The following is a 13,055-nucleotide window of genomic DNA, read 5'->3' on the forward strand; positions in this document are numbered from 1 at the left end:
CCACCCCCTCCCCGTGCTTGATCCCCCCCGCCCCCCACCAGGGCAGCCGCAGACTGAGTCTACAGCCGCTGTGCAAGAATCCCCACCGGCCATACCACATTAGTTCCACGATGTTGGGAACTCGGCTGGTCGGGATCGTCGTATCGCTGGGAGGGCCTCAGGCAATGGCACCCCAGCCAGTCGGGACCGGAGAATCGCCGGACCCGATTCGGTCGGGAACATCGATTCTCCGCCCCTGCGCCGAACGCGATTGTGGCACGGGACTGCAGAGAATCCAGCCCTGGGGGTTGCCAGTGTTCAGGTTGGGTCCAAGGCCCTTGATGTTAGTCTGGGTTTCACAGCAGCTTCAGGTTACACTATGGAAGATCTCTTCCTTACCCAATAGTGTTTGCCAGGTTATAAAGACCTAATCTTCGATTAAATATGAAAGCGTTAGTGAAAGGGTGCTGCCATTTTGGGATTCCCTCTACCTTGTTTAACTGCTGTAGAATCCTGCTGATGCTTTCAAGCAGGAGGGCCTCCTTTGGGCCTTTCAGTTTCAAGACCCCTCCAGGATGGCAACCCTACTCTCTGCCAATTAATTATCCAATTTGACGAAAATCACAGATTTCACACAGGTTATACAAAATCACATGTTAGTGCTGGCAACTGACCACCATTGGAGCCTTGATTCAGAAGCCCATTAAAAATCCTATCCTAGAAAAAGCAGGTACGAATAAAGCATTTTGGTTTGGGCAATCAGATGCTGAGGTCTACCATCGCAAATTCAAGACCTACTCTGGTTGGAAAAATTAAGTATTAGAGCTGACTGCTCTTTATTCATTTTAATGAGTAGAGGAACTTCACATTTTACCCACAGTTACAAAGACTGTATCATCCACATCCATTAAAATGAACATTAAAATTGATAATTTTAATTAAAACGGCAATGAAATTGGCGGTGTAATTGTCTGTGTCAAGATATTACATGTTGTGGGGGGGGGGGTTGATGTTGGCGGCTGGAGGGGGGGGGACGGGACGGGACGCTGGAGGCAGGAAATGCTCGAACATCCATCATGAGCAGGCATGATGGATCAGCTAGTCTTTACCTGTGCATATTGTCTGCATGCTCATACTGTGTGCATTTGAATTTTGAGCCAAATTCTTCAAGGAATGACTACCCAGTTTTGGGCAGTGTTTCAGCAGGAGAGTGAACAAATCAGACAAAAGGATGGAATACCGCCTTCCTGAAAATTACTAGATGACTTCACGTAGTCTATTTCATGTGAAGTGATGTCAAATGGCAGAAGCATGCACTGAAATGTGTACCCACAAATGCACATACGGCAATATATCATATCATACATCACATTTCCGATGATTTCAGCATGAGTCAAGACCAGTAATGCCATTGTGTTACCGGAGACCACTGTTGCTATGACCAATAGAAGGCATTTAAAAATTAGTCAAACCCAGTGAGTGCAACCAATGGCAGACCAATCAATGCACTCTTTCTTACCAGCAGAGTTTTCCAACTTCATCACAGGCTTTGCTCTTTATTCCGCCCACGCAGTTGCAGGAGTTGAAGGCCAGCACAACACTTATTCTCCTGCCCTACCCATAACTCCTCAGCACAGATAAGAGTAGGAGCATGGTAGCATAGTGGTTAGCACTGTTGCTTCACAGCACCAGGGTCCCAGGGTTGATTCCTAGCTTGGGTCACTGCCTGTGCAGAATCGGCACATTATCCCTGTGTCTGCGTGGGTTTCCTCTGGGTGCTCCGGTTTCCTCCCACAAATCCCGAAAGACGTGCAGTTAGGTAATTAGGCCATTGTGTACCCGAACAGGCGCCTGGGGCGAATGTGGCGACTAGGTGCTTTTCACAGTAACTTCATTGCAGTGTTAATGTAAGCCTACTTGTGACAATAAAGATTATTATTGTGAGCTCTTTAAAAAAAAAAATCCAAATTAGGCTGACATTGGGCGATATGATGGGATCAGCAGCAAAATAGTGGACCTCACACCCATCCTGCCAAGTCAACATCAGTGCTATTAAAGATAAAACATCGCAATAAAAATACAGTCCACAATGTCTTTTCATTGCTAGAGGTATAGATATGACACCTACACAAGAGAAGCACCTTCTAGGCAGCTTAATTCAGCCTGTGCTGTTACCTTCAGCAATTCCAGTTAATAGCTAAAGTGGCAGTAAGCCAAATGTAAACTATTAATTTAAGAATACCCTCTAGATCAAATACTAAGACTGCAAAGGACATACATAGTGATATCATTTGGTGCTGAATATTCTAAGAGGCAGTCGTCAGACACCTGCCACTATGTAACATCCAGCAAATATTACTAATGGCAGGCTTTATATTTTATAATAGAGGGTTAGATGTCAGTATCACATTTTCCATGGACATTACTCATAGACCAGTTTTGCTGCTGTATAATGTAGTTACTGTCTACAAAGCAATTTCAGTTTTAATTATACTCGTCACCTTGCTAGGTAGCAGTCTAACGACCTAGGTGAAAACAGTCATTGCTCTGAAATGTATATTGTCTTAAATAACAAATAGAGAAAGCAAAGTATTCAATTAAACTCTGTGTGAAAACACATACATTAAATCTTTTATCTATGCCTCCAGGTCTCAATTCCTTAACTGCTGCTTCTATGATCCTCTCAAATTCTTTCATAATTTTAAACATACTTCTATTATATCACCACATGATCAGCACTGTGCTGATAAGAGAAAATATCTTGAGCGGGATTCTCCACTGGCTGACAAGAAAAAGCATACAAAGTGGCAAGGATTAGTGGGAAGCCAGAGGATTGTGAAGCCTTTACAAGCGAGCAGATGACAATGAAAAAAGCAATCGGGGGGAGAAGATGAAATATGAGTGCAAGCTAGCTAGTAATATAAAGGAAGATGGGAAGAGTTTTTTTCAATAGAGAAAGATAATAGGACGGCAAAAATAGACATTGGACCACTGGAAAATGTGGCTGGAGAAGTAATAATAGGAAACAAAGAAATGGCAGAGGAACTGAATAGTTACTTTGCATCAGTCTTCACGGTGGAAGACACCAGTGGGCGGCCAGAGCTTCAAGAGAATAAGGGGGCAGAGATGAGTGCAGTGGCCATCACTAAGGAGAAAGTTCTGGGGAAACTGAAAGGTCTGAAGGTGGATAAATCACCTGGACCGGATGGTCTACACCCCAGGGTTCTAAAAGAGATAGCTGAGGAGATTGTGGAGGCATTGGTGGTGATCTTTCAGGAATCACTGGAGGCAGCAAAGGTCCCAGAGGACTGGAATGTGGCTAATGTAACACCGCTGTTTAACAAGGGAGGGAGGTAGAAGACGGGAAATTATAGGCCGGTTAAGGCTGACTTTGGTCATTGGTAAGATTTTAGAGTCCATTATTAAAGATGAGATCGCGGAGTACTTGGAAGTGCATGATAAAATAGGACTGAGTCAGCACGGCTTTGTCAAAAGGAGATCATGTCTAACAAATCTGTTAGAGTTCTTTGAGGAGGTAACAAGGAAGTTAGATAAAGGAGAACCAGTGGACGTGATTTATTTAGATTTCCAGAAGGCCTTTGACAAAGTGACGTATAGGAGACTGTTAAGATAGGTTAAAAGCCCATGGTGTTAATGGTAAGATCCTGTCATGGATAGAGGATTGGCTGACTGGCAGCAGGCAGGGAGTGGGGATAAAGCGGTCTTTTTCAGGATGGCAGCCAGTGACTAGTGGTGTACCTCAGGGGTCTGTGCTGGGACCACAACTTTTCACAATATACATTAATGATCTGGAAGAAGGTACTGAAGGCACTTTTGCAAAGGTTGCAGATGATACAACGATCTGTAGAGGGACAGGTAGTGTTGAGGAAGCAGTGGGGCTGCAGAAGGATTTGGAAAGGCTAGGAGAGTGGGCAAAGAAGTGGCGGATGGAATACAATGTGGAAACATGTGAGCTTATGCACTTTTGAAGGAGGAATGGAGGCATAGACTATTTCTAAATGGGGAAATGCTTTGGAAATCTGAAAGAACAAAGAGACTTGGGAGTCCTTGTTCGCGATTCTCTTAAGGTTGTTATGGGCCAGGGTTTAGAGAACCCCAAAGTGTATCATGGAGTTCACCTGACCCACAACTTTTACTAGATTGTGGTATGGGAAGCACACGGCCCACTCTACAGGTGTGATACAGCAGAAATGGAAAAGTATTTTTTAAAAGCAAAACAATGTTTATTCTATGAACTCAAGTTAACCTTATTAAAACATACAGTGAACATCTTAGCAACCATCAATGCAAATATAACCCCCAAAGAATACAACACTAAGTAATCCTTAAGCTGTCCTTTTAACATCCATAAGACTTAAACCAAAACTTTTAACAGAAGCACATCAGGTTAAAGTCACTACTGAGAGCAGTTATTAGTTTTAAATCACCAAAGGATCGATTTACATTCTCTAGATTACAGAGACACTCTAATACACCTTCTGGCTGTGACTGCAGCTATCCAGCTCTGAAAACGAAACTAAACACACCCTGCAGCAAACAGCCCAAAACGAAAGTAAAAAGCTGACAGACAGCCCAGCTCCACCAATCTCTGACATCACTGAATTAGTAAACACCCATTTCTTAAAGGTACTCTCACTACAGCTATTTATATACATACCCATTTATAAACATCCATTTCTTAAAGATATTATCACAATACCCCCCCCCCCAAGAGAAAAAAATAAACCATCAACTTCAAGATGGTTTCATTTTTCACCTTTTCACTATCCTTTAAGAAATGCACACAGTAAATATACTTTTTTGTTTCAAAAAACAACACACGCAAACAGGTATAATAATATAGTCCATTTCTTTTTTTTCTTCTTCCTCCAACTGAAATTGCTTTCATTCATCACATTCGTGACAAAGCATCGGCTATCACGTTTTCTCGTCCTGCCACATGTATTATTTTTAAATGAATTGGCTGTAACAATAAACTCCAGCGAAACAGCCTTGCATTGTTATTCTGGAATCGCTCCAAAAACGTCAACGGATTATGATCAGTACATATAATGGTGTCAGGCGGATTGCTGGTCACATAAATGTGAAAATGCTGCAAAGCTAGCAGCAAACTCAACATCTCCTTCTCAATCGTTGAATACTTTTTCTAGTAAGAATTCAATTTCTTTGAAAAATACCAATAGGCCACTCTAGCCCTTCGTCGTCGTCTTGTAGAAGCACCGCACCTACATCACTCGCATCAACCGCCACTTTGAATGGTTTGGTATAATTTGGGATGGCTAACACAGGAGCAGTGGTTAACACAGCCTTCAGGCCGTCAAATGTCTGCTGACACTCCGCTGTCCACTGGAATTTGTTACGCGTCTTGACCAAGTCCGTCAGTGGAGCAACCACACTGCTGAAATTCGGTACAAATTTCTGGTAAAATCCGCTCATACCAAGAAATCGCATTATTTCCCGTCGTGTAGAGGGTATCGGAAACTCCCCAATAACGTTTGTTTTCACATCCCGTGGGACCATTCGACCCTGTCCAATTGTATGGCCAAGGAAAGTGACTTGGGCTTTTCCAAATTCACTTTTGGCTGTGTTTATCACCAAACCCGCCTCCTGAAGTTGATCGAATAACTCCATCAGATGTTTTAAATGTTCTTTCCATGTCTGGCTGAAAATTACCAGATCGTCGATGTATACCGCACAATTGGGTAATCCTAAAATGACTTTGTTAGTTAACCGTTAAAATGTGGCTGGGGCGTTTTTCATGCCAAATGGCATAACTTTGAATTGGTATATACCATCTGGAGTCACAAAAGCTGAAATCTCCTTCGCCCTTTCGGATAAAGGTACCTGCCAGTAACCTTTAACTAAATCCATAGGACCATAAGACCATAAGACATAGGAGCGGACATAAGGCCATTCGGCCCATCATGTCCACTCCACCATTCAATCATGGCTGATTTCAACTCCATTTACCCGCTCTCTCTCCATAGCCCTTAATTCCTCGAGAAATCAAGAATTTATCAACTTCTGTCTTAAAGACACTCAACGTCCTGGCCTCCACTGCCCTCTGTGGCAATGAATTCCACAGTTTGGAAATAAAAACTGATTGTCCCACTTTCTCAATGCAATCCTTCAAACGTGGGATAGGATAAGAGTCCGTTTTTGTAACTGCATTAACCTTTCTATAGTCCATACACAACCGTTGGGTACCGTCTGATTTTGGTACAATCACTATGGGTGAGCTCCATTGGCTGCAACCCACTTCAATTATGCCATTTTTAAGCATATTCTCAATCTTTTTGTTAACCTGTGCCAATTTTAAAGGGTTAGGTCTGTATGGATGTTGTTTGATTGGAACAGCATTTCCCACATCTATATCATGTATAGCCATTTTAGTACTTCCCAATTTATCTCCACAAATATGCCCATGTGATATCAATAACTCTTTCAGGTCAGTCCATTTTTCCTCTGGAAGGTAACTTAACAATTTATCCCAATTTTTAAGAACATCCTCATTTTTCAATTTAATTTGAGGTATGTCAAATTCACAGTCATCTGGATTTGGTTCATCACTTTGCGTTGGAATCATTAAAACCTCCTCCCTTTTCTCTCCTTCCCTTTCAAAGTACCTTTTAAGCATATTCACATGACACACTCGATGAGTTTTGCTTCTATCCAGCATTTTCGCCACATAATTCACCTCACTTAATTTCCTTTCAATCTGATAAGGTCCACAAAACCTTGCTTTAAAAGGTTCACCTACCACTGGTAACAACACAAAAACTTTATCTCCACTGGCAAAACTAAGAAATTTGGATTTCTTGTCCGCTACCCGTTTCATCACATTTTGTGCAACTTTCAAATGTTGCCTAGCCAATTCACCTGCTCTATTTAATCGTTCCCTAAAATTTGACACGTAATCCGATAATGTAAGTTCTGATTTCTCACTCACCAATTTTTCCTTAATCAATTTAAGTCGTCCTCTTACCTCATGACAAAAGATTAGTTCAAAAGGACTAAATTTGGTTAACTCATTAGGTGCATCCCTAATTGCAAACAGTACGAATGGAATTCCTTTATCCCAATCCTCTGCATAATCGTGACAATAAGCCCTCAACATTGTCTTTAATGTCTGATGCCACCTTTCTAATGCTCCCTGCGATTCTGGATGGTACGCAGTTGATTTAAATTGTTTTATTCCTAAGCTATCCATAACTTCTTTAAATAACTTTGAGGTAAAATTTGATCCTTGATCCGATTGTATTTCTGTGGGTAGTCCATATCTAGTAAAGAATTTTAGTAACTCCTCCACAATCTTTTTAGCTGTAATATTAAGTACAGGAATGGCCTCTAGAAACCTAGTAGACACATCCATTATAGTAAAAAGATACTGATTCCCACTTTCCGTTGTAGGAAGCGGTCCAAAACAATCAATTAGGACCCTTGTAAAAGGTTTCTCAAATGCTGGAATGGGTATTAAGGATGCTGGTTTTATCACTGCTTGAGGTTTCCCTCTCACTTGCCATGTGTGACATGATTGACAACATTTAACTACATCTTTATGTAGTCCAGGCCAATAAAAAATGTTTCTGGATTTTAGCTTGAGTTTTCCTTATTCTCAAATGACCTCCCACTGGTACTTCATGTGCAACTCGTAACACCTCCTTTCTATACCCTACCGGCAATACTACTTGATGAACTTCTGCCCACTTTTCATCCGCCTGCATATGTAAAGGTCTCCATTTTCTCATTCAAGACATCACTTTTACGGTAATAACACTGGTATACACTCAGATTCCTCTTCCGTATATGCTTTCTGATACGTCCGTTGTATTTCTATATCTTTCTGTTGTAACTCCGCCAATTTTCCTGAACTAAAAATATCCGCCTCCTCCTCCACCTGTTCTTGTTCTTTTTCAATCATCTGATCAAAAATCGTTTCAGATAATTGCACTTCAACGTCATCTTCACTCTTTGATTTCTCCTCTTGTCTTAACCTGTGACTTTGCGACCTTGTTACCAAACAATCCGGAAAAACCCCAGGATATTCGTCCTTCAACACTTCAGTTGTCTGATTTTCCACTGGCTTATCAACCACAGTAGGCATCACTCCCACCTGCGATCCAGCTATATCATTACCCAAGATAAACTGTATTCCTGGACAAGATAGTTTCTCTATTACTCCTACTACCACTTCAGCACTCTTCACTGAACTTTCCAAACGTACCTTATATAATTAAACGCTACTCCACTCACACTGAATTACACATATTATCACCTTTTCTGGCAATATTCTTCCCAGACTACATAACTCCTCATCTCTTACTATTAAAGATTGACTAGCTCCCATATCTCTTAAAATTGTGACTTCTTTACCTGCTCCTCCTGGTACTCATGAGTAAACTTTACCCACACAAGTAAATTCTTTAAAGAGATCTGGCACCTTCTTATCAATCACCTCTTAATCAGGCTGTACAATCTTTTGCACCTCCTTCGCTTCACTTGGGCTTTCCTTTACCACTTTAACAAACCCCACCGTCTTATCCTGTTTTACCACATCAGCCTTCCCAGTGCTTTTCTTCAACCACCAACACTGTGACTTTACATGGCCTAGTTTATTACAGTGAAAACATTTGAAACTTTTCATCTCTTTTCCACCCTCCCTGGATTTATTTTTTAATCTGAGGTACACTCTCCTTATCATCTCTCATCAAATCACCTTTACCTTTACCACTTGAGTATTTCTCATGTCCCCAGTTACTATCCCTCACAGGCTGAAACTGATGACGAAAACCAAGCTTTGATTTATGAACTAATTCATAATCATCTGCCATTTCTGCTGCTAATCTCGCAGTTTTGACCCTCTGCTCTTCCACATGAGTTCTCATCACATCAGGAATTGAATTTTTAAACTCCTCCAAAAGTATAATTTCTCTGAGAGCTTCATACGTTTGGTCTATTTTCAAAGCCCTTATCCACCTATCAAAATTACTCTGGGTTTTTTTTTCAAACTCCATGTATGTTTGACCAAATTATTTCCTTAAATTTCTAAACCTTTGTCTGTAGGCTTCAGGTACTAGTTCATATGCACCTAAGATGGATTTTTTCACCTCTTCATACGCCTCAGATACCTCCTCCGGTAGAGATGCAAACACTTCAATAGCCCTACCTATCAGCTTTGTTTGAATCAGTAATACCCACATGTCCTGTGGCCATTTCATTTGTTTAGCTACCTTCTCAAATGAAACGAAAAAGGCTTCTACTTCCTTCTCATCAAACCTTGGCAATGCTTGGACATATTTAAATAGATTCCCACCAAGCCTTCGACTATGACTCTTTCTCACTATCCTCATCACTATCCACCAACTGTACGTTTCCCTTTACGTCTGCCAATTTTAACTGACTGTCATGTTTCATGGCCATTTTCTGAATTTCAAACTCTCTCTCTTTATCTGTTTCCCTGTTCTGTATCTCCCTTTCTCTTTCTTTTTGTTCTGCTCGAGCTATTCTTTCTGTTTTCCTTTCTTCCCTCTCTTTTTCTTCTCTCTCTCTTTCTTATTCCTCTCTCTCTCTTTCATATTCAAGCTGCTTTAATTCTCTCATGTTCCATTTGCTTAATTTGTAACTGAATTTTTGCCATTTCCAATGAGTCAAACTGTATCTCAGGCAACTTTAAATGCTTAGCCACCGCCATAATTACCTCATCTTTTCGCATTTTGTCAGGTAATGTTAGCTGCAATGTTTTTGCCAAATCTAACAGTCTGCTTTTAGTCTCTGTCCGTAAGGTACTGCATGTGACCGTTTCCACACCCAAAATCTTCAGAGCCTCTGAAAGAGCCATTGTCCACAACACACTCCCTACTTAAACTGAAATACCGTACCTGAAAAGCAACCACAATATGCTCACCCCTCACTGTCTTTAAGTTCACTAAGCCAATCCAATGGATAGACTTTTATTGCAGACGAGCCCCCAATTTGTTATGGGCCAGGGCTTAGAGAACCCCAAAGTGCATCATGGAGTTCACCTGACCCACAACCTTTACTAGATTGTGGTATGATTCTGGTACAGCAGAAATGGAAAACTATTTTTTAAAAGCAAAACAAAATGTTTATTCTATGAACTCAAGTTAACCTTTTTAAAACATGCAGTGAACATCTTAGCAACCATCAATGCAAATGTAACCCCCAAAGAATACAACACTAAGTAATCCTTAAGCTGTCCTTTTAACATCCATAAGACTTAAAACAAAACTTTTAACAGAAGCACATCAGGTTAAAGTCAATACTGAGAGCGGTTATTAGTTTTAAATCACCAAAGGATCGATTTACATTCTTTACATTACAGAGAGAGACTCTAATACACCTTCTGGCTGTGACTGCAGCTATCCAGCTCTGAAAATGAAACTGAAACACACCCTGCAGCAAACAGCCTAAAACGAAAGTAAAAAGCTGAGACAGCCCAGCTCCACCCACTCTCTGACATCACTGCAGTAGTAAACACCCATTTCTTAAAGGTCCTCTCACTACAGATATTTATATACATATCCATTTATAAACACCCATTTCTTGAAGGTACTCTGAAATGACAAGGTTAACACGTAGGTTCAGTTGGCAGTTAGGAAGGCAAATGCAATGTTAGTATTCATGTCGAGATGGCTAGAATACAAGACCAGAGATGTACTTCTGAGGCTGTATAAGGCTCTGGTCAGACCCCATTTGGAGTTTTGTGAGCAGTTTTGGGCCCTGTATCTAAGGAAAGATGTGCTGACTTTGGAAAGGGTCCAGAGGAGGTTCACAAGAATGATTCCTGGAATGAAGAGCTTGTCATATGAGGAACGGTTAAGGAGTCTGGGTATGTACTCATTGAGTTTAGAAGGATGAGGGGGGATCTTATTGAAACTTACAGGATACTGCGAGGCCTGGATAGAGTGGATGTGGAGAGGATGTTTCCACTTGTCGGGAAAACTAGAAGCAGAGGACACCATCTCAGACTAAAGAGACAATCCTTTAAAACAGAGATGAGGAGGAATTTCTTCAGCCAGAGGGTGGTGAATCTGTGGAACACTTTGCCGCAGAAGGCTGTGGAGGCCATATCACTGAGTGTCTTTAAGACAGAGATAGATAGGTTCTTGATTAATAAAAGGGAATCAGAAATTATGGGGAGAAGGCAGGAGAATGGGGATGAGAAAAATATCAGCCATGATTGAGCAGACTCAGTGGGCCGAGTGGCCTAATTCTGCTCCGATATCTTATGGTCTTATGGAATTGGGAAATACGATTCACCGGTGAATCGGTTCTAATGCCGAAATCATGGTGGCCGCCGGTTTCACCCCAAATCGCAATTCTCCGGTGCCTCGACAGTGGCGTCAATGCGTTCTACTCCGCATGTACAGTAAACACCACTGGCATATCATCAATGGGCCAATCACCAAGTATTCTCCGGGGTCTCTATGATTTTCCGCCTCCACTGGAGGGAATTCCTGACGACGAGGTTCACTTGTGCTTTTAAAAATGGGGAAACAGGTGGCGTGTCTGATGAGGGAGAGAGAGAAGGTACGACACGGACAGGCATGACCGTGGGCGTCCAGGCTAGACACTGGCTAGGCTGGGCTGGCTGGCTGGGGGGGGGTGGGGGGGGGGGGGGAGAAGAGACCCCCATGGGTCTAGGATAGTGTCCAGTCACAGACCACCATTGCCGCGGCCTGCAGGACAGTCACCTTGCTGACCACCCACCTTGGCCCCTGGTTCATACCTGGAATCACGTCCCGGATAATCCCACCGCCTATTTTTCATGTCCTTCTTTGTATTTATATTTCCTCATACTTGGACCTGGAGTGTAGAGTTTGAATAGTTCACTTGGGCAAAGCTACAGCAGGCAATCTGGAACACCCCTTTGAAGCATATCCCTGAACATCAACAAAGTGAGCGCTGGTCCTGTAGAAAGTGAGTCTGGGGAACTGACGATAGAAAATAAGTAGATGGTAGATAAATTCAACAGGTATTTTGCATCGTTCTTCACCATAGAGAATAAAGTAATATCCCAGAAAGAAGAGCGGGAGGAACTTCAGAAAATAACAATCACCGGGTAGTGGTACTGAGCAAATTGTTGGAGCTGCGGGCTGACATGTCCCTCAGTCCTGATGGACTTCATCCTCACACCTTTAAGGAAGTGGCTAGTGAGATAGTTGATGCATTGGTTTTAATTTTCTAAAATTCCCTCGATTCAGGAAAGGTTCCATTAGATTGGAAAATAGCAAAGGTAACAAAAAGCAAAGGGATCAGTGCTGGGCCTCAACGTTTTAGTTTACATCAATGACTTGGATGAATGGAATACTTCATGGTTGCTAAATTTGAAGATGATACGAAGATAGGTAGGAAATTAAGTTGTGACGAGAATATGAGGCAGGTACAAAAATATATAAATAGATTACGTGAGTGGGTCAAGATCTGGCAAATGAAGTAAAATATGGGAAAATGTGAAATTATTCATTTTGGCAGGAAGAATAAAAAAGAAACATATTATCTAAATGCTGAGAGATTGCAGAGTTCCGAGATGCAGAGGGATCTGGATGTGCTGGTGCATGAATCGCAAAAGGTTAGTATGTAGGTACAGCAAGTAATTAGGAAAGCAAATAGAATGTTAGCATTTATTCCAAGGGGAATTGAATATAAAAGTTAGGCTTTTGTTATACAGGGCATTGGTGAGACAACATCAGGAATATTGTGTACTGTATTGGTCTCCTTGTTTACAGAAGGATGTAAATGCACTGGAAGTGGTTCAGAAGAGGTTTACCAGACTAATACCAGGATTGGGAGACTTGTATTATGAGGAATGGTTGGACTGGTTAGGTTTGCGTCTACTGGAGTTTAGAAGAGTAAGAGGCAACACAACTGAAATATATAAGATCCTGAGGGGTGCTAACAGGGTGGGTGTGGAAAGGCCATAACCCCTTGTGGGAGAATTTAGAACTAAGGGCCACTATTTAAATATAAAGTGTATCCCATTTAAGACAGAGATGAGAATTTTTTTTCTCTCAGAAGGTTGAGTGTCTTTGGAA

At 41.6% G+C, this 13,055-nt stretch overlaps 1 protein-coding gene across 1 annotated transcript in view; it reads right to left on the reverse strand.

Moving 5' to 3' along the window:
* Positions 1–1,219: 1,219 nt before the first annotated feature.
* The window catches only part of LOC140405788 (uncharacterized), a gene marked incomplete at its 3' end in the record, with an annotated part of 195,401 nt that continues 183,565 nt past the window's right edge, over positions 1,220–13,055 (reverse strand). The window contains exon 7 of the mRNA XM_072494219.1: positions 1,220–1,414. Coding sequence (XP_072350320.1) covers positions 1,220–1,414 — 195 coding nt within the window. The remainder of the gene's footprint in view (positions 1,415–13,055) is intronic.

This window comes from Scyliorhinus torazame, unplaced genomic scaffold, assembly GCF_047496885.1.
Source record: "Scyliorhinus torazame isolate Kashiwa2021f unplaced genomic scaffold, sScyTor2.1 scaffold_236, whole genome shotgun sequence".
NCBI classification, from domain to species: Eukaryota; Metazoa; Chordata; class Chondrichthyes; order Carcharhiniformes; family Scyliorhinidae; genus Scyliorhinus; species Scyliorhinus torazame.